At 43.6% G+C, this 21,852-nt stretch overlaps 1 protein-coding gene across 25 annotated transcripts in view; it reads right to left on the bottom strand.

Moving 5' to 3' along the window:
• Positions 1–561: 561 nt before the first annotated feature.
• Positions 562–21,852, bottom strand: part of LOC124003062 (calpastatin-like) — a 67,737-nt gene continuing 46,446 nt past the window's right edge. For 9 of the 25 annotated variants that reach the window (XM_046311068.1, XM_046311073.1, XM_046311069.1 and 6 more), the window contains 30 exons: positions 15,743–15,808; positions 13,966–14,115; positions 13,530–13,625; positions 13,034–13,162; positions 12,092–12,214; positions 11,673–11,717; positions 11,454–11,555; positions 11,251–11,331; positions 10,703–10,738; positions 8,042–8,128; positions 7,795–7,875; positions 7,235–7,309; positions 7,002–7,076; positions 6,684–6,725; positions 6,416–6,514; positions 6,206–6,322; positions 5,954–6,067; positions 5,572–5,685; positions 5,097–5,342; positions 4,879–4,977; positions 4,499–4,615; positions 4,114–4,227; positions 3,822–3,911; positions 3,513–3,617; positions 3,202–3,294; positions 2,714–2,752; positions 2,464–2,577; positions 1,296–1,325; positions 1,062–1,168; positions 562–852 (listed from right to left, as the gene is read on the bottom strand). In XM_046311068.1, the coding sequence (XP_046167024.1) occupies positions 1,070–1,168; positions 1,296–1,325; positions 2,464–2,577; positions 2,714–2,752; positions 3,202–3,294; positions 3,513–3,617; positions 3,822–3,911; positions 4,114–4,227; positions 4,499–4,615; positions 4,879–4,977; positions 5,097–5,342; positions 5,572–5,685; positions 5,954–6,067; positions 6,206–6,322; positions 6,416–6,514; positions 6,684–6,725; positions 7,002–7,076; positions 7,235–7,309; positions 7,795–7,875; positions 8,042–8,128; positions 10,703–10,738; positions 11,251–11,331; positions 11,454–11,555; positions 11,673–11,717; positions 12,092–12,214; positions 13,034–13,162; positions 13,530–13,625; positions 13,966–14,115; positions 15,743–15,808 (2,778 nt within the window). In that variant the 3' untranslated portion in view covers positions 562–852; positions 1,062–1,069. The remainder of the gene's footprint in view (positions 853–1,061; positions 1,169–1,295; positions 1,326–2,463; positions 2,578–2,713; positions 2,753–3,201; positions 3,295–3,512; positions 3,618–3,821; positions 3,912–4,113; positions 4,228–4,498; positions 4,616–4,878; positions 4,978–5,096; positions 5,343–5,571; positions 5,686–5,953; positions 6,068–6,205; positions 6,323–6,415; positions 6,515–6,683; positions 6,726–7,001; positions 7,077–7,234; positions 7,310–7,794; positions 7,876–8,041; positions 8,129–10,702; positions 10,739–11,250; positions 11,332–11,453; positions 11,556–11,672; positions 11,718–12,091; positions 12,215–13,033; positions 13,163–13,529; positions 13,626–13,965; positions 14,116–15,742; positions 15,809–21,852) is intronic. The other 16 variants (XM_046311088.1, XM_046311090.1, XM_046311092.1 and 13 more) reach the window with 13 other exon arrangements.

The raw sequence follows: 21,852 nt of genomic DNA, 5'->3' as shown, positions 1-21,852 counted from the left end.
AGTGCACTTTCGGAAACCAATACATGCTTCTACGAGGCAAAGTACACACATATAGACCCTTCTGTAAAGCGATATCTATCAAGAAAGTAAATATATAGTATTGCATGAAGCTATCAGATGCATCCGTACCAAGCAGATCACTTCCTGTAAATCCTTTTACACATTTCAATATTGTAAACTAAGTATTATCATCAGACTAAGCAAGACTATGCTGTACGCTAGTGTCTTATGTTGGCTGTCCACATAATAGAAAACATGCTTTTCTGTGTACAGCTAGATTGCAAAGACATCACAATCCTATATACCCACTATACACTGTTCCTAAACCCAGATCACGCTCACTATTACCCAGATCACGCTCACTATTACCCAGATCATGCTCACTATTACCCAGATCACGCTCACTATTACCCAACATTGTAGCAATGTTGAAGCAACATCACTGCAACATTGGGGCAATACAGACTGTTAGCTAGGGCAACACCTCCATTTTATTTTTCTCACAGGATTGGACAGCTGCTCTGTCATTCATGAGGAATAAATTACAACAAACTCTCTCTCTCGCCTTCTCTCTCTCACTCTCTCTTTATTTTGCTCTCCTCATCTCAAAGGAAAGAAACCAAAACAAGTACAATCTTCTGTCATGTGCGAAACCAAGCAGGAAAGGCATTGCACACAGCATGTGTCTGTGTCTCTGTGTGTGTGTGTGTGTGTGTGTGTGTGTGTGTGTGGTCATGTTTGTTTTTCATCCAGTATACATTCTCCACCATTTAGAAAAATAGAATCATCGTTCACAGCAGCTCCCTCTAGTGGCGCCTCCATGTGGCAGGGGACATGTAGTGCGCTAGAAACCTGAAAAAAAAAACATATATCAGTCAATCTCACAGAAGACGACAAAAGAATCCTATACTATGATACTAAATCAGACTAAATTGTAAGTATGCTAGTACATATAGAAGCCTGCATTGCAGTATCACAGTCACATTGTTTCAAGTTGGTTGAGTCTTGTAGGCTACTTTTGAAATCTGTGCTCCTAAGGTACTTGATGGTCAAGTCCTTACCTAGAGGTCTAGCTCTTGCCACCCTTATTTTTGGATCCTGGCACTACATCTGAACTCATCTTTCCAGACAGGTGGTCTTTGGCAGATGGGTTCTCCTCCTGTTGTTTCTGAGACAAAAGGTCAAAGGTCAAGTCAATTAGAGGACATTTATATCAAATCACATGAATATGGGCAGTATCTCAAATGATTATTAGGATCTAATTTCCTTTGATTTTCTTAAGGTCTAGTTCTTACCTTTGACTTAGACCGTGACTTGCTGTTGCTCTGCAATAAACAAAATGTACACCTTGTTCAGTGTGGATATAACTTCAGGGAGGGCTATGGTAAAGTGATACGGGAGACTTGTAATACGTCTCAATAAGACTAGAGGGCGCTGTAAGACAACCAACAACCATATCTGTTGCTCCATAACCAGAGAATCAATGGCAAGTTCATCTTCCAGTGGAAACTGGTGGGCGGAGCTGTAGGAGCTATTGTAATGGCTGGAATGGAATTCATGGAACGGAGTCAAACATGCGGTTTCAATATGTTTGATACCGCTCCGTTTATTCCAGCGCATCCTCCTATCGCTCTTTCTACCAGCCTCCACTGTTGTAGGTTAAATTTTCTACTATGGGGAATAGTAGATTGACATAGGCTAGTGATTTTGCTGTTCGTTACTCGTCTTGTTGGCTGAGGATAAGTAAATGTGGACAGTAAGTATAACATCTTCAAAGTGCGCATCGGAATTAGGTTAGAAGGACCGCAAATCATTGCATCCTCGACTTGCCTGTTCTGTTAGAATGAATGACCATAATCTAAATGGGATTTCTGTCATTCTGAGCATCGTGGGTGGACGGCCCTAATCAGGTTACGCACCCAATGGGTATGGGTAATGCATAATATGCTAAGTATTTTTGCAAGGTGTCATGCATATGAACTCAAGATAGTTTTTTATTGTTACAGAGCAGACATCATCATGCCCTGTCTATACAAACGTAAAACAAGCAGGCCCCCTTGGAGGTTCTTGAAAGAGCAGCCAAGGAAGTAAGAGAATAAGTCCATTTGAGCAGCAGCAAGTGATGAAACAAATAGACTGAATGACACTTGAAGAAGTATATTGACAAAAAAAAGATGAACATGTACCTGTGTGAAAGAGAGGCCATGATAGAGTAGCAGAGGCACATAAAGGTCTTATCTGATAATGACATGGAGTCTGAGCTAAAGAAATAAAAAATATCAAGAATTTTGCAGACCAGCTTCATCATGGGCTTAGTAGCCTCAAATGCAGAGAGCGTATAAGGGAGCAACACCTGGAGAGTGCGTGACGCACATGCATTTGGTAAGTCTGTATACCAACTACTGAGAAGTGCTTAAATCAAAACGCGTCAAAAAAAGTCTGAATCGGGCCCTGTGTACGTACCTCCAGACTGGGCTGTGTCTGCTTTGTTGTCACAACTGAGGTTGCAGCAGGACAAGGTGAGGAAGAGAAGTCACTAGACAAGAGGTCGAGGGCACTGCTGTCATCCATAGATGGCTTTAAGGAAGGAGGAAGATGGGTCACAAGTGTACATACGGTTTACATGAATTCATGTGGCACTGTGTTCAACACAGTATGACATTGAATAGGACTGATCTGTACGATTATAGATACAATTGGACAGAAACGCTACCTGCTTGGGCCTAACATCCGCCTGGGCTTTGGCCTCTGCCTGTGAGGAGAAAATACACACAACCTTATTAAAATATACAGCCTTACTTACACCTGGGGTGGCAGGTAGCCTAGTGGTTAGAGCGGTGGGCCAGTAACTGAAAGGTTGCTAGATCGAATTCCCGAGCTGACAAGTTAAAAATCTGTAATTATGCTCCTGAACAAGGCAGTTAACCCACTGTTCCTAGGCCATCATTGTTAATAAGAATTTGTTCTTGACTTACTTGCCTAGTAAGGTCAAATAAAAAAATATTAACGTTTCCCAAACTTGGTTTTTGCATATTTTCGATAGAAGAGCGTAAAATAACATAAGGGCCGTTTACCACCATTTTATTTGGTGTATTGCATTTACCACGTATTAGCGTTAGCATTTATGCTATCATTAGCACATTACATTAGCATCTTCAGGAATACCCCTTTTATTCCCTACTACAACCCTGTCTATGTTACCTTAAGGTCTTTCTCTGTGTGCCGGTACTCAGCTGGAAGGCTGACATCTCTCTCCCCCATCTTGATAAGCTTCTCCTCCATGATCTTCTTCTCCTAGAATAAGCAGAGAGCAGACTCCGGTAAAACAACAGATAGCAGTAGCTCATATAGGCTAAAGGTTTCACTGCAGTGAGGTAAGGCTTATTTTTTTGACCAAGGAATAGCCTTCAACAGTTGTATTGCACAAGAGTGAATTTCCAGTCGGTCACACGTTAAACTAAATACATCATGTGTAGGCTTAATGAAGCCTTCATATCACTCTTTATAAGTACCTTGACGATGTCCCTGACTGAGACAGGAACGGGCTCTGGGATAGGAGTCATGTTCACTAAGGTGTCTGACAAGGCATCCAGAGCATCTACCGTCCCTGTAGACAGCTACACACACACACACACACACACACACACACACACACACACACACACACACACACACACACACACACACACACACACACACACACACACACACACACACACACACACGGTTACATGTCACTGCTTACAATGGGTATCTGACTGAGCCACTAAATGTGAATTAGGCAGGACAACAATAATCTCACATTGTGTGTGTATCAGTACCTGGCGGTTAGCAGCAGATTTGACTGCAGGGGCAACAGTTGGAGCTACAAATTCCCCTGCCAGGGCATCCAAGGCAAAGTCATCTGTGGCCTACAGACACAAAGGAGGAGAGGAGAGATGGAGGGAAAATGTATATGTGAAGTGAGTTGTTCTGCTACCGATGAAAAACGAAGAGACACTTAAAGCAACCAGACATAAAAACACGTATCGGCTGGTCATAGTTTTATAGGGAGCAGACCAATCACTGGATGGTTTGATAAGTGAGTGACCAATGGTAGAGGGTGTTGTTCACCTGTGTTGGACGAGCTGGGGGGCAGAGGACAGGAGCCTGGACAGTTGGAGCCACAGAGGAAGACATGAAGTCACCTGACAGGATGTCCAGAGCCTCACCTGAGTCCATGGAGGGCTAGAGAGAGAGAGAGAGAGAGAGAGAGAGAGAGAGAGAGAGAGAGAGAGAGAGAGAGAGAGAGAGAGAGAGAGAGAGAGAGCAGGGGAGGAGCGGACGGGAGAGGATAGGGAGGAGGAGAAGTGAAGAGAGGAAGAAGAGACAGTTATGATTATCAAATTCCCTTACACCAATAACTCCTGGTTATCTTTAGTTCTGTTTCTTCTCATAGTGAAAAGTAATGTATTTGTTGATCTCCCAATGACCTGTGCTTTGCGTAAATGAGGCTCACCTCTATCTTGAGAGGAGGCAGGTCTTTGCCTTTGTCCTCTGTGAACCTGTACTCTGGTGGGAGAGTGTCATCCCTTTCACCCACAAGCACAGCTTCCATCTCTGTCAGTTTGCCCTCCTATACAGCACATATAATAAATATAAAAAAACACACATGTATACACACACACACACACACACACACACACACACACACACACACACACACACACACACACACACACACACACACACACACACACACACACACACACACACACACACACACACACACACACACACACACACACACACCAGAGTTGAAATGAATACTATCCTATACTGTAAGCTAGTCATTGTAAGAATTGAATAGAATAACTTTATTGTTCAGCGTATGTATACCGTGACAATGTCCTCAGGTCTGATCTTGGGAGGTTCAGGCGCTGGTTCTGGAGCAGCCAGAGTGTCTCCCAGAGCACTGAGAGCATCCAGGGACATACCCTGGAGAGAGAGAGACACACACACACACAGGGATCAGCTGTGTGCAGGGACATTTTTTCTTCAGTTGAGTCTCTTACTGCGCCTTAGATTTCTCCTGTGTCTACACGTAGCGTGGTTACCTCATCAGTGGTGGTTTTAGTAGGTGCTGCGGGTTTAGTAGTGGCTCCGGGTTTAGTAGTGGCAGCGGTTTTAGTAGTGGCAGCGGTTTTAGTAGTGGCTCCGGGTTTAGTAGTGGCTCCGGGTTTAGTAGTGGCTCCGGGTTTAGTAGTGGCTCCGGGTTTAGTAGTGGCTCCGGGTTTAGTAGTGGCTCCGGTTACAACAGGGGACATGCTGGGGGCTTCAAGGTCAAATGTACAAACGGCGCTCTAAAGACAGGAAGCAAGAGCAAAACACATACACATATGATATGACCTGACAGTACGCAAGGTATACTGTACATATGCACACACACCATGACCCAATGGCCGGCAATACACAAGGTACACACACCTACACAAGCACTTGTACACACATACACACACAAACAAACAATATGATTTGAATACAATGTACACACAATATAACTAAACATATACAAAAGACCTGTGAGTTTACCTGTGGGGGGTTGTCGAAGTGAGGCACCACGGGGGCCTGGACAGCGGAGGCCTTAGTAGGGGCCACAAAGTCTCCAGCCAAGGCATCCAGGGCTGCTAAATCATCTATTTTGGCCTGGGAGAGATAGACTCACATACTTACAGCTTATAATGCCTTCCTAAGGCTGTCATAAGATTGACAAAATGGCTGTTATTGATTCTTACTCACATGCCATATTATGATAGCCCTAAAGTAATGGCACTGGAGTGACTTTCACTTAGAAGATTACCAATAGACCCATAGAAAATGAAACTATTGGAGTGGTAAATCGATTCATAACAGAGTTGACCAATTAGTGGATGGTTTGATAAGTGAACGACCAATGATAGAGGGTGCTGTTCACCTGTTTGGGAGGAGCTGGGGGGCAGAGGACAGGAGCCTGGACAGATGGAGCCACAGAGGAAGACATGAAGTCACCTGACAGGATGTCCAGAGCCTCGCCAGAGTCCATGGAAGGCTGGAGAATGAGAGAAAACAGAGTACAGAGGGGAGAAGTATGAGTACTGTGACCCAACATCACATCCCTTTGGAGGTCGCCACTGGTATTTACTATAGGTGTGGGACATGAGGCTTTTGATGGCTTCAGAAGGCTCACCTCTTTCTTGGGAGGAGGCAGGTCTTTGACTTTGTCCTTGGTGAACCTGTACTCTGGTGGGATAGTGTCGTCCCTCTCACCCACAAACACACCCGCCTCCGATGTCAGTTTGCCCTCCTGCAGAACGGAAATGTGCACCAAAACGTTTTACGCACGCGTACGCACTCGCACACACAAATGTAGCACAGGCGGAATACAAGTCAAGTGTACCGTGACAATGTCCTCAGGTCTGATCTTGGGAGGTTCGGGCACTGGTTCTGGAGCAGCCAGAGTGTCTCCCAGAGCACTGAGAGCATCCAGGGACATACCCTGCAGAGACACAGACAGGGACATGAAGAAAGAAAGGACAGACAGACAGACAAAGGGGGACACACAAGGGGTTAGATTGAATGATCAACAAGCACACAGGATGATACATAGTACAACAGTAACAGTATTTCATTGGTTAGATAGAAACTGTATCCCTCCTATGACAAACCTCATCTGTCTCAGGCTTGGTGTCCATTGGGGAGTCGGCCAACTGAAACGCAACAAACGTCAATAGATAACAGCTTCATGACCCGACAGAAGTATTACATGGAATACATATTTTGCATGGAAATATTTTTGCTGCCGACACAGTACAGAAGCCAACCCGCCTCAAAGCATGACAGGCGGAGCTGCAATGATGGACAACCCAATATAACATTGGACATAAGTGTTTGTCAGTGTTTATGTAGTGCTGATGACATTGCTGCGCATGGCGTATTAATGTGTGGTCATGACGTGGGACTTGCTTTCTTTGGGGTTTACTTACCTTTTCCACCTTAGCTTTCTTGTCCGCGGGGGGAGCAGCAGACTTGGTCACAACGGGAGACATAAACTCAGCTTTCTGGAATGGAGGAGAGAGATTATTTGATTCCGTTGGCTGAGCTGCAATGATGGACATAAGTGTTTGTCAGTGTTTATGTAGTGCTGATGACATTGCTGCGCATGGCGTATTAATGTGTGATCATGACGTGGGACTTGCTTTCTTTGGGGTTTACTTACCTTTTCCACCTTAGCTTTCTTGTCCGCGGGGGGAGCAGCAGACTTGGTCACAACGGGAGACTTAAAATCAGCTTTCTGGAATGGAGGAGAGAGATCATTTGAGTCCGTTGAATACATGTTGCTTGGGTTCTAGTTGAGAGGAAGATGGGGAGACCCTTTGGTAAAAAGCTCACTTGAACCCTTCACTATAAAGCGGTCTTCACAGCAGCGTATCTTTACATGACATAACAGTTGTCATAGGCTATTACAGCCGACATTGGTGTGCGTCAAAATGACATGACACTGTCATGTTGTTGGCAACAGTATGCATGGCAGGCTATTCATCCATAGGCTATTCATCCATGACGTAGAACCATGACATAGTAACCAGTAGGTGGCTAGAAAGTAAGCAGTCCGACAAGCTAGCCAAAATGTTGCCAGGTGTCGTTATGACCATGTTATGTCAATTGACATACCCTGACATGGCTTTTCATAAGAGTTTACCATGTCACGCTAATTTCTTTTAGAATACAGTTTTACAATGGAGGAGTCGAGTGAAATATCAGCCGCTCTTCAGTTACCTTGACAGGAGCGGCTGGAGGGGGAGCGAAGTTGGAGAAGCCAGCAGACAAAGCATCAATGGCAGCCAAGTCCTCCACTTTCTGTTAATAGATGAAATTGTATCACTATCATATGTTAAAACATGAAGAGTCGGGACCGCTGTCTCAACCGAAAGACTATGGGACTAATAACGATCCTGTTACCCAATGTATGTTTCAGGGAACATGACCCATAAGTGATTATAACCTGGAAATAGTGAAGTCTCACCTTCTCCTGTTTCTGAGGGATGGGAGCAGTAGAGGTCGTGAACCCAAAGGAGAGGGAGTCCAGCGCTTCATCTGTGCTCATGTGTTTCTGATACAAGCAAACAAACAAAGCTTAGTTATACACAAAGGATTACAGTAAAAATTGTGTTTTCATAATCTGTCACTAGATGGCGCTTTAGACTAACTCCAACCATTGAAAGAGGGCAGAATAATGTAGACCAGACCACACGTAGCAGACCAGAAGGAAAAGTACTGACACACCCATTACATTCCCTAGGATCCTACTCGCAACCAAGCACTTGGCAAAGAATCCCTTTACTTAGCATCAGTTGTATTATAATTTTAAAAAGCAACACATAACCAATGGCCAATTTTAGACAACTCACTTTGGCCAAATACTTGATCGGTAAAAGAGTTTGCCTCGTATCCAAAGAATTTCTTAGAAGCAGAGGTATACAACAGAGAGATCTACAGTGCAAGATGAGGTGTGGCCCAAAGTTGGGACAGAGGGTGAATAAGTGCGTGTATGGGTCGTTCCACGAAATGGGTTTCTTTTGCGTCCCTTTAAATACTTAAAGTAGAAATAGTGCACCAATATTGCATTTGAAATGCCCGTTATATTAAATGAAGTGCCCTTTTATATAGACAACATGAATTAAATAAATCTGAAGAAATCAAAGTGGCAAAATTCAGCATTTTGACATGTCCCTACGTCAACCCTGTGTATTTTTAACCCATTTAACAACAAAATTCCGCCAAGTTTCACCATCATCGTACAGCCCTAGTTAATTTGTTGCTTTGACAAAGTAATTTTGTCACGACTTCTACCGAAGTCATTGCCTCTCCTTGTTCGGGCGGTGCTCGGCGGTCAACGTCACCGGTCTTCTAGCCATCATTGATCCATTTCCCATTGGTTTTGTCTTGTCTTCCCACACACCTGTTTCCAATCCCATTCATTACCTGTTGTGTATTTAACCCTCTGTTTCCCCTCATGTCTTTGTCAGAGATTGTTTATTGTCAGTGTTGTGTTTATTGTATAGGTGCGCGACGGGTCCTCGTAACCATGTTTGTTTATATTCTATTCTTATTAGTGTTATGGAGCATGTTACGTGGACATTCATTAAAAGACTCCATTTTACACTCCTGCGCCTGACTTCCCTGCCACCTACACACACACACACACACACACACACACACACACACACACACACACACACACACACACACACACACACACACACACACACACACACACACACACACACACACACACACGACTCTGACACATTTCTGAAGATGATTATTTATGTCATGTGATTCATTTACATCTGTCCCTCATTTTAAGGTCAACCCTGTTATGTGTACTGAACTCTTGATTTAATATGGTGAAACTATACCTTTTTTAAATATTTTTTTCCCCCCAAAAGAAACATTGAACATCTAATAGTCAAATCATAGAGTAAAAGCAGGTGAGCGGTTTCTACTGTTTTTGGCCATGTTCTGGTGTAACACATCAAAACTTAGACAGGCACATTTTTATTTAACAATTTCAACGTTTTTGTAAAGCTTGCATTTAATTGCCACTCCTTATTGCACACAACAAACTTCCATTTCCCCTGTCACAATTTATGGCTGATTTAAGATGAAATTGTCAACCCTGTTACGGTCAACCCTGTTACGGTCAACCCTGTTACGGTCAACCCTGTTACGGTCAACCCTGTTACGGTCAACCCTGTTACTTTATTTGGCACTTAATTGAATAATAGGGCAACATTTTGATTTCCGCCAAAACAGACATAACCAAACGATATTCTTTTTATTTAAAACAAAGTGGGGCAATATGGCTTAAAATGACTAAAATGTTTTCTAAATATAGTAACAATCCAATTCTAAACAACTTTCACATTTCTTATAACTGTAAAAGAAATATGGTCATACTTAATATTACAATATTAGCACTATTTCATTTAACTGCCGACAGAGAATGTTCTATTAAACGTCCACTGAGCGACACCATTCAAATGTGTGCAGACTCTTTCCAACTTCAGCTTTAAGCATTGTTTCAATTCTATGAAATTATTTTGTATTTTTTCATGTCGAGAGCTTTAAATCCGGCAGAAAATATCACAGTGAGAGGAAACCACAACGGCTGGATTCACTAGACCGTCACCGTTCATATGCTGTCTCCCAGGCTGGGCTGGGTCGCTCAGAGGAAGAGCAAATTTATCTGGATAGTCCAGAAAATGTGACACGTCACTTCCCACACAAATGTGGGGTCTGTGTATGGGTGAATAGGCGTGGTGTAATGAGTGATTGTGTGTTGACAATGTATCCCCTTGTAGTGTGTGTGCACAAAAGGGTGTGGCAGAACTAGAACCGACTGGTTGAGATGGCTCTACTGTTGTTTGCAAAGCCAACACCCCTCAGCGCAATGCAACATTCCACACTGTAGAGGTATCCAACACTGTCAGAAGAGACCGGGGCATCAGGCCTATGGTTTATTTTGTTCATGAAGTGTGTGCGCGTGAGTCCGTGTGTGTATGTGAGAAGGATTGAGAGAGAGAGGCAGAGAGAAAGAGGAAAGGAGGAGGGGGGGGTCAATATCTCTGTGTTTTCGCCACAGCATACAGTGCATCGCCTGGTAGTAAATACAATGACTTACCGGGACATCCTTTGGCTTGACATCTGCAACTAGGGCCTACGAAAATGAAAAGAAATCACAAATTATTCTATATAACATAAGTTAATTAATTACATAGTTGAGTACGCCTACATTTAGATCAACTCTGATCATGTTCAGAAAATAATGACAAAAAGGTTATTCAAGGGCGGTAACGACACACAGGCTTTTCCCCACCTGGTCCAGAAACAAACCCTGGCTCTGACCCTCTAGGGCACATCACGTAGATCTGAAAGAATTGCATTGATATGGTGGTAGCTCCATCTTGGTCTCTGATCAGCTTGGTGGACCTTTGGCCCTATTGCTTACACCTATCAAGTCAAGTGTCCAGGGATAGGCTAAGGGCTAAGAGACCTGATGAACAAGAGTTCCAGTCAAGTGTGTAATGTCAAAGCCAGTACTGTAGCGCAACGCTAAAGACACACAAACGTAAAGCTCTCTAACAGCAACATAAGGGATGATGGTGACGACGAGGAGGAGCAAGAGGAAGGAGACTTGAGGAGAAGGGGGATTAAGAGTTAGGGACTGACCATGTCCTCAAATCGGTATCCTGGGGGCAGTGGGCAGTTGTTCCCCCCACATATCACTCCCTCCTGATGGGTCAAGCCATGCTGTGTGACACATGCAATAACACACATTGTTACATTTGGTGACTGGGTGGACACACACATACATCTATCCAACTCGTACCATGCGCAAACACACACACACACACTATGTGAGGGTGCTGTACCTCTATAACCTCTGGCCCGGTGTATACGGGGGCAGCAGGGGCGAGATTGTCTGACGAGGGCAGGAAATTAGCCAGGGCATCAAAGGGGTCCGCAGCAAGCTCCTACACATGACACGACAACTCAAACACAAGCAACGCAAATTCCATGCCATGCCATGCATTATTTGTTTGGTGCAATATAAAACCCACATAGAGAGAAAAGATAGATCAATGATTTACCTCTTTGGCTGTCTTGGCTGCTGGGGGACCTACTTCCACCTGTACCTGCAACCCAGAGCAGGAGAGGTTAGTGAATACAACACTGGGTTACTATCTTTGACACTGCTCAACTCCTATGCCCAACTGAGCTTCTGGGTGGCTGTGGACTCAATTCAACCAAACCCACAAAGGTAATACTCACGCAGGAGCAAAAGCACTCTCTTTTTCCTGTCGTCAAATAAAATATAGAATGGTACAGTAAACATTCCTCACCGCTTCCACTGCTTTAATTCACGGCTACATTGTGTGAAAACAGAGAAAGAATGACAAGGACACAGGAAGTGATCAATGATAACCCCCTAACACCAGGGATAGCCCCACCCCCAAGAGTCGTCTTCTACTATGGCGCAGTTAATATCGAACAGTAATCCGGAGTCTACCTTGGTCTCTGGACCTTTCTGAGAGGGGCCTCCAGCCGCGGCACCGCCTGCAGAAACAGCCTGGGGCAACTTAGCAAGATCCTTTTTAGCCATGTCAGCTTTGCTTGATGTGGTGGGCACACTCTATAAAAAGGCATATGGTTCACGCCATTAGACGAGGTGCAGAGCAGAGCTCAGAGAGCTGCGCATAGCCTTAGAGTCAAAGTTTAGTAGAGTGATAAGACGATAGTTAACAGCTTATCGCCCGTAGGTAAAGACAAAGGAAAGGCACCATGATAAGATAAGTGCCTAATCAGAATGTAATTTGCCGCCACCGTTAAGAAAAGTATTAGGACGGTAGTAAGCACCCCTGTAAGGCATCAAAGAGGGTAGAGCGAAAACAGAAATACAACAACAGGTCCCCCCAATCAACATAATCCACCTAATCCAGGTAAACAAAGCCAGAAGCAATACAAGATGTGGTGCAACGCAACCAGAAGAAAAAGTTAAAAAGGTGGAAATACCATTGTGCCTTCTCTGTGGTGACGTGTCAGACACCGTTTGTCTTGACGTGTTGAGAGTAACACAAGTGTGGACATGCTGGTAAGACTCAGTCGCATTAGAGCAGAAGTGTCCGTTCAATTCCCAGTCAGACACCCGAGGGCCAGAAGTAAGGAAGTCCAAAAGCAGAGATATGTTTTGAAGGATATCGCCGGAGAGAAAAAAAAACGGAGAACGGATACTATATAAAAGGCGTGGAAGAATATGAAGATAAAGAGAGTGACTTAAACCTCAAGGTCACGGGGAGAGATTAATGACGAAGAAGACGTGGAATAGTGACCCAGGAAGAGAGTGTTGAAAGGGGAGTGAGTTTTAAAAAAAAAGAGAGCCAGGCCGGGCAAAGAATAAAAGATTGAGAATAAAGCGGCCTCGCCCCACTTTCAGCGACAGTCTGCCATCTACCTTGGCTGCCTGTTTCGGGGACTCTTGGAGCTTCGGTACGTCAGCTCTCCACGGTGTCGCCGACACTCCGACAATGTTTACTCCCCCAGGGGCAGGAGGTGTAGCTTTGGCAGGGTGCATGGGTGCAGTCTATATTTAAGAGGAATGAGTTAAAAGTCAATGGCTACAACACAAACAGAGCGGATTCAATGTATTGGCACCCTTTAAATTCAAATATGTAAAGGTGAACGGGGCCCCAGTGAGTATGAGGTGCAGGGGACATTAAAATCTAAAGTAGGGTAAAGGTGTCCCTAGACACTAAACTACGGTCAGTTTTGTTTTCCCTTCCCAAATTGGTTAAGTTAGGCATTTAGAGAGGGTAAGCTGATCCTAGATCTCTGCCTACGGGCAACATCGACCCGGAATCTGAAACCCAGCAGTCATTCAGGCCAGTAAGAGGTCCAGGGCCAGAGGATGAGACCATTACTATATTTAGGGGAGGGGTGTTTGGCATTACCTTCGGGGTGTCTTTAGGACTGCCTCTGGTCCCAGGTGTTGGTATGTCAATAATAGTAGCACCTGCTCCAGCAGCGTTTGGAGAGACAAGTGTCGTCTACAAACCAAGAAGCAGGCGTAGAACACATTATGGAAACGTGGTTCAGAAAACCAGCCAGCAACATGTTATGCACATCACCAATGGACAGTGAAGGGTCCTAATCCCGTACACCAGCATGTAAAAAAAAGCACAGTCAATCAATAAGCTCATAGGGGTCATTGTGAATAGTGATGTAAGCAGATCGGAACACACCCTAGGCCAAGCTGTGAAGGAGGCAATGGTAAAGAGTGAGATTCCATTCAACAGAGTGTACACTATGCCCATGGGAACGCATTTGGGAAGAGAGTGAAAGATGTCAGAATAAACCATGATTGTCCCACAAGAATCTCCAGTCTACCTCTGGCATCTTCACTTTGGCCGCTCCACTCTGCTTTGTCCCGGCTGTCGTAGGACTTCCTCCCGCTGCGACACCACTCGCTGTGGTTCCACCCACTGTCACGGACTCCGCCCTTGGCTTCGTAGCCATGGTCGAGGCGGCAGATGCACTCTGCAATGCAACAAGGATTGTGATTGGCTCGGTAACATTTGATTATTTTCAGCTTGCCTTATCCAATTGCTTATCTATATAAAATTCCGTGCCTAGTGATGCTTTCCCCTCAGCAAACAAACAAAATGACAAGTAAAAATGACGACGATACGGCAGAGTATGTACAGATGCATATAGTACATAACCGTGTGCGTATGCATACATCTCTACATAGGTATGCAGTGCATGCATATGATACAAGTGAAACATTAGTAGCTTTCTAAGTGGCAAACTGTCTGTCACATCTTCACAAGGCAAAGGCATTTTCACTCTTCCTGGGTTTTACGTCAGATACCAGAACAGGTGACATTTTATGTTGTGTTTGTCATGGAGTTGGGGGACACGTGAATACGCCACCTCGGGTTGGCATCTATGCCCTGTGCTGTCGCCATGGAATTGTTTGGGCATAGGAGAGAGGACTTTTGGAATAGATTCAGGAAAGACATTCAGGGAACTGATACATCTTCTCTAGGGAAACCAGTTTGGTAATTCCTTTATCCTGAGTGGTCAACGACCTACCTTAACCAAGGTTATAAACTTTGTGTTTTGCGTGTCGATTAAAACCCATTTACAAAAAAACTACTTTCAGTTCCCCCACTGCCAGCCCAAACCCACAACAACAAAAACCGACATTCAGCCAAAGGAAGTTTGTCCAATCTGTAGTTCCCTATAAGTATTGGGCTGGAGACCAGTTAAAGACAGTGCTGTGCAATGTGTGCTGACTATAGGTGTTCTCTGTAGTTAAGCTCTCTCTTTTCTGGAGAGAAAGCAACTAAAAGAGTGCTACTGTTTAGCATAGAGCTTTTGCACTGACATTAGTAGGGAAGACACTGACTGTTGTGTTGCGGCTGGCCAAGTACATCACTACTACCCCCCCAGAACTAGAAATACTGCGCCCCCCCCCCCCTTCTCCATAACAACCTATTTTAACAGCCCATTTCCTCAATGGGTGACAACATAACAACACTGGTGTGGAATTATGTCTGGAGGTCATCACCTATACAGAGTCAAGAATTTAAAAACTTTTTGCAAAGTGCTGCATGTTTTCCCTCAATAAAGCCAAGCACAAAATAAACACAAAATACCAAGCCTATTGGAAATGTGTAAAATAATTCAGGATATGTTTAAAACATTCTAGTTGGAAGCAATTGCAAAATCAAAATGAGCTGAATAACATAAGCCTCTATCTAATTCTAAAGCCATTGTTCCACTCCCTGAACATTTGGGTGTGACCAACTCTTTGCCTGAATGGGAGGAAGAGGGGAGTGTTGTTTTTCTATGTGATCTTGCTTTTTGTTTCCCCTGTCCTTTATGGTGTTATGGTAATAACACAGACTGGGACACACTGAGCAGCCGCTACTCTGTCGCAACAGGAAAGATATTAACAATACCAAGCATCGCCCAAAGAAGGGGTCAAATACACTGGAAGCCAGATCAGAAACTGGGACCTATCCCAAAGAAAAGAAGGTGAAGGCTGGGCAGAGGAAGAGGAGGAAGAGGTGTGTGTGTGTGTGTGGGGGAGAAAGAGAGAGGGGCATGGTGAGAGAGAATGAGAGAAGATAGGTTAAGGAGTGTGTAGTAATGGTACCTCAAATTGTGCTGGATTCACGGCAACCTGGGCCACTGAAGTGGATGAATATTGTCTGGGCTGCGACTGGGGAGAGAGAGAGAGAGAAAAAGAGGGAGAGAGTTAAAAAAACATAAAATGAAATGGAGGAGTATCACTTATAGTAGGACACACAGACTTAATCCTTGTCAGAATCACTGACGCAATTAAGCATAATCTTAAATTGAAATTAACCACAGCAAAACAAAACATTCCATGCTGCTCAAATGTCTGTACAATTTCCTCACAAGGTAGGCGTAATTTCAATCATAGAAATATCATTAATAGAATGGACCTTCAGACCACAGCAATTTAGCTGGTCAACACTGGCATTTAAAAGGTGCAATAGGCAATATGTTTGCTATAATTCTAATAGTTTGTCTAATTTCAGTTTATGTGACAAAACAAGCAGTCATTGTGTAGAGTCATTGTACCATCTGTAAAATATGTTTTCCATAGCCCAAAATATTGTATTTTCAAAACCGAAAGTAAAATACAAAATTGTTTAACTTAAGCACGGAAGCATGGAAATAGTGCACATAGAACAGATCTACCGCATCTTAGACTTGCTTTCTATGAGAATGACAGATCTATAACTCACATTTCTATGTGGATTTGGTCAGGTTGCCCGAAAAGTTCAATATTGGTGCTTTAAACTAAATTTGAAATGGCGGCCATCTTTGTGGTAGTATTTAAAAGTCAACATTTAAATTAAATTTACATTTCAATGGTCTACCAGTGGTGTGAAGGGATAGGTCCATTCTATAAATTGTATTTCTATGATTAAAATGACAACCACCCTGTATTCAAGAGCATGTTGTGTCTCAACCGATGCGGTCGTCACTAGTTACCACTGCCACAAAGTGTCATGGTTATGTCTACACCTCGCTCATCCACCCACCGTCGAATGTGAACTTAAATGGTCATGTTTATTCTATTATCTATGATTTCAATAGGTTTCCTATGGAGGATTGACCGTATAATTTAAAACAGATATTCCCATTCAAGTCAACATTCTCTGATGTGTGGACCTCTAACCATGTTTGTGGTACCATTTGAATGTCTACGTATCAATTGTATTCCCATTTTAGTACATTTATCAGCCAAAACATGGACACCCATGCCATATTCAAGAGCATATTGTGTTTCAACCGATGGCGAGCACAACAAACACCTCAGATGATGTAAACTAGGGTCTAAGCTATAACATGTGCAAATATGAAAATAATCAGAGTTTATGCATTTTTTGGGGATAAATTATGTTTAAGGGAGAAAAAAAATGATAATAGAAAATAAAAAATGTATTACAAGAAAGGATGAAATAGTTTAACAATACTGTTTGTAAGCTTTTTACTTTTCCAGTGATGAAGACATGTATGTTTCATTGTATGGTAGGCAACTTTGATGTGGTGCTGTCAACTCTGAACACCTTTATCTCTTGAATGTTTTGGTATTCAGGTCCAAAAGGTCACTTTCTGAACCCTTCTAAAAACGGGCAAATATGTATGAAAAGTGTTGTTCAAATCAAAAGCGGTGGGTGCTGTGAAAAAGTTAATTAATTGTAATGGATTTTAACCGTGTGTTATTATAATATAAGTTGTAGTTCTTAATGATATCAATTTTCAGTTATATATTCAAGACCACAGTAGTCGACAATACATTTCCTTGAAAGTGTATCTAGACTTGGTCAGAACCAATATGACAGGAAATCGGGAATCTTTCTCTCGTGCCCTAGCTCACGTTCACACATCAAAGAGGACCCGTCAATTACCAACCTTAGTTGTGTATCCCAGAGGTTCTACATCCCCTGTTATACACTCTACAACTGAGACATGGGAAGGAGCTGATCGAGAGAGAGAGAGAGAGAGAGAGAGAGAGAGAGAGAGAGAGAGAGAGAGAGAGAGAGAGAGAGAGAAATGATATGACAAGACTGACACCCCACGTGTCAGTGGACTGATAGCATTATATAATAAAATCAAAACAGTTTGTCCAAAGACCTCTATACAGCTTTTTTTCCTGATATTACGTAACCAAGCACATCCCATATCCCTACTGTTTGGTGTATGTGGGATGTACACATTGTGACTGAAGCGGTGAGGGTAACTAACTAACATTGCTGGTTTGAGGAATGCAGAAACCAGGTGGAGTTTGAGTTTCACCCTCTCCACCCATACTGCCTATTGGAGAATCTCAATTGCATTCCCCTCATGTCCGCTCTACTTTCTTCGTTCGCAAAACCCATTAGAGTAGAAGGTGAGAGGGACGGAACCTTTGATTTGACCTCTGGCTTTCTTATCCAATGGGTTTTGAGAAGGAGGCGAGGAGTATGTGTTATGAGATTTCCAGGGTCTCAAAATGTCCCAGGGTTACAGCACAGCATAATGTATTTCTTATGGTATGAGTCCCAAGGATGGGTGTGAATGTCTCATACCCTGCTAAGTATCTTTAAGAAGTTTCGATTGGACCAAGCAGTCAAGCTTAAAACAATTCTACTGTTACACAGGGATTATAGGATGGGAGATAAAGACAGTGAGAGACAGGTGGAGAGAGCGAGAGAAAGAGTGGCAGAGGTTGAAATCTCACTAGTCAAACTGTATACTAAATTCTTACACGTAAAATCATGCGCTATACTAACTGTATACTACTTATACTATTCAGATTAACTTTATTTTGCCATACAACATTACTTGGAGATGATTACTGATTACAAGCATTTCGCTACACTCGCATTAACATCTGCTAACTATGTGTATGTGACCAATAAAATTTGATTCGATGTTCACTGACAACATTACTTAATCTATGCACTCTTAAAAAAAAGTGCTATCTAGAATCTAAAAGGGGTCTGCGGCTGTTCCCATTGAAAAACCCTTTTTGGTTCCAGTTAGAACCCTTTTGAGTTCCATATAGAACCCTTTCAACAGAGGGTTCTACGTGGAACCCAAAATAGTTCTACCCAGAACCAAAAAGGGTTCCACTATGGGGACAGAGGCAGAACCCTTTTGGAACCCTTTGTTCGAAGAGTGCATCTTGTGGAAGGAGAGTGGTGTTGACACAAAGGCCTTGTCAAAACCCAGCTAAGGGCCTTAGCGAGCTGGGTTTGAGGCAATCACTGATTTGTACTGTACGTGATTAGATGTGTGAAATAATGGTTGCGGCCTGCTGTTTTCACCAGTAATACTCAGTAATGAACCTCAAAGGAAGGAAGGAAAGGAAGGATGCATCTGTAAAGTATTGGAACAAGTCCCCACTCAGATGGGTTGGGAGGAAGTAGGGAGGGGAAAGTGAGATCACAGACACCCAGGGGCGGAAAGTGGGCTAACGAGTCACACTGCCCTCTCTTTGGATAAATATTTTTGCACTAGGCAACACACCAGACTGACGGCGAATGAAAGGACAGACACAGAGAGGGTGGAGGCTTGGGCGTGTCACCTGGAATTCTGACTGGCTCATCTTTTGGCAACCAAAGAGATACAATTCGTTTGTTATCTGTAGCTCTATGTTGGCAAAACTATACCAGAGTACCCTACTTGAATGACTCTGGTTTGATCCAAGCTACTCAAGTATGACTCATGTTTATTTCAAATTGAATTATGGTTTATAAACAAAACTGAAACAAAGACGTTGATTCAAAAGGCATTTGGCTGCACATCTACTCGTGATCATGGCAGCAAAGGAACACGGGCATCTCACTGCGAGCTTTCTCCTCTGTCTTCCAACCGACAGCACATGACAAAGGAAGTGGCTTTGGGTGTGTAAACAAACTGCACTTCTCATTTCTAATGCAACAAAATCTACTTCAACAAACCCCACTGACTAACTACCCTGCCCAACCTAACCTAACCCTAACCTAACGTAGCAGGCGTAAAATAAATGCCTGAAACTAGATCCCCTACATACTGGTCTTGACGAGAAGACTGTAGGAGGAGGTTCTCTTCTGCACTGTTCAACCAATCCAGTAAATGTGGAGGAGGAGTTACGATGGAGTGTTGCCTTGTTAACAGCCTCAATTCGTCGGGGGCATGGACTCGACAAGGTGTCGAAAGTGTTCCCCGGGGATGCTGGCCTATGTTGACTCTAATGCTTCCCACAGTTGTGTCAAGTTGGTTGGATGTCCTTTGAGTGGTGGTAACCATTCTCGATACACACAGAACATTGTTGAGTCTGAAAAACCCAGCAGCGTTGCAGTTCTTATCTTGCCCATTCACCCTCAATGGCACACATACACAATCCATGCCTCAATTGTTTTAAGGCTTAAAATGAATCTTTAACCTGTCTCCTCCCCTTCATCTACACTCATTGAAGTGGATTTAACAAGTGACATCAATAAGGGATCATAGCTTTCACCTGGATTCACCTGGTCAGTCTATGTCATGGTTTTCTTAATGTTCATGTTAAGTATACTCAGAGTATAACACACACCTGAACACAGAGGCTAACATCAGTACACTATAGATAGCAACAGCAAACCAAGCCCCGGGAACCTGAACACAAGAGACTGACGTCAGTACAACATAGAGATACAGAGATTTAACACGGGCACATCACTGTTACGATTTAGTAGAAAGCTAGATTATATGAACACATGCTCATGTCCGCATTTAACGGTTTTAACATGTATAATGCCATTGTTTTTACTCTAATTGTAACTCCTTATTCACTGTGTATTTAATGTTTGTATCTTAAACTCTGCATCATTGGAAAAAGACCCGTAAGCATTTCACTGTTTGTCTACACCTATATATACTGCTTTGTCGAGACAAGGCCCAAATCCCCGTCATCCACGTGAAGAAAAGACGGAAAAAAAGGGTGAGGGCGGAGTGCCTTGCAAGAATTCGCTGACAAGTAGGCAAACCACCACTACCTTCCGTATTATTGGCCAACATGCAATCATTGGAATAAAAAAACTGGACGATCTACGATTAAGACTATCCTACCCAACGGGACATTAAAACGGTAATATCTTATGTTTCACCGAGACGTGGCCATTTATGCTCGCTTCGAGGCATGCAACACGGAAGCAGGTATGAGAGCACCAGAAGTTCCGGGCGACTGTGTGATCACGCTCTCCGGCCCAGACGTATTACCAGGACGTGTACTCAAAGCATGCGCAGACCAGCTGGCAAGTATCTTCACTGACATTTTCAACCTCTCCCTGTCTGAGTCTGTAATACCTACATGTTTCAAGCAGACCACCATAGTCCCTGTGCCCAAGAAAGCGAAGGTAATCTGCCTAAATGATTACCGCCCCGTAGCACTCACGTCGGTAACCATTAAGTGCTTTGAAAGGTTGGTCATGGCTCAAATCAACACCATCATGCCAGAAACCCTAGCCCCACTCCAATTCACATACCGCCCCAACAGATCCACAGATGACGCAATCTCAATCGCCCTCCACACTGTCCTTTCCCACCTGGACAAAAGAAACAACTGTGAGAGAATGCTGTTCATTGACTACAGCTCAGCCCCCTCCTGTACTCCCTGTTCACCCACCACTGCGTGGCCAAGCACGACTCCAACACCATTATGTAGTTTTCTGACGACGCAACAGATCACTGACAACGATGAGACAGCCTATAGTGAGTGTGGTGCCAGGACAACAACCTCTCCCTCAATGTGAGCAAGACAAAGGAGCTGATCATGGAATATAGGAAAATGAAGGCCGAACAGGCCCCCATTAACATTGATGGGGCTGAAGTCGAGCAGGTGGAGAGTTCTCATTTCCTCGGTGTCCACATCACCAACGAACTATCATGATCCAAACACACCAAGACAGTTGTGAAGAGGGCACGATAACACCTTCTCCCCCTCAGGAGACTGAAAAGATTTGGCATGGGTCCTCAAAAAGTTCTACAGCTGTAGCATCGAGAGCATTCTGACCAGTTGCATCACCGCCTGGTATGGTAACTCCTTGGTATCTGACCGTCCGTAAGGCGCTACAGAGGGTAGTGCGTAAGGCCTAATACATCACTGGCAACAGCATACAAGCTAATAGCCATGCCAAACTTACCACGGTCTGCCTTAGCTCTTAATTCAGTGTCTAAAAGTACACACCAGACATCAACTCAGAGACATGTTTGTCAAGTCAAGTG

Source organism: Oncorhynchus gorbuscha, linkage group LG18 (genome assembly GCF_021184085.1).
Source record: "Oncorhynchus gorbuscha isolate QuinsamMale2020 ecotype Even-year linkage group LG18, OgorEven_v1.0, whole genome shotgun sequence".
NCBI classification, from domain to species: Eukaryota; Metazoa; Chordata; class Actinopteri; order Salmoniformes; family Salmonidae; genus Oncorhynchus; species Oncorhynchus gorbuscha.
Note: the sequence above shows the minus strand (reverse complement) of the source record. Positions and strands in the feature narration are given on the sequence as shown.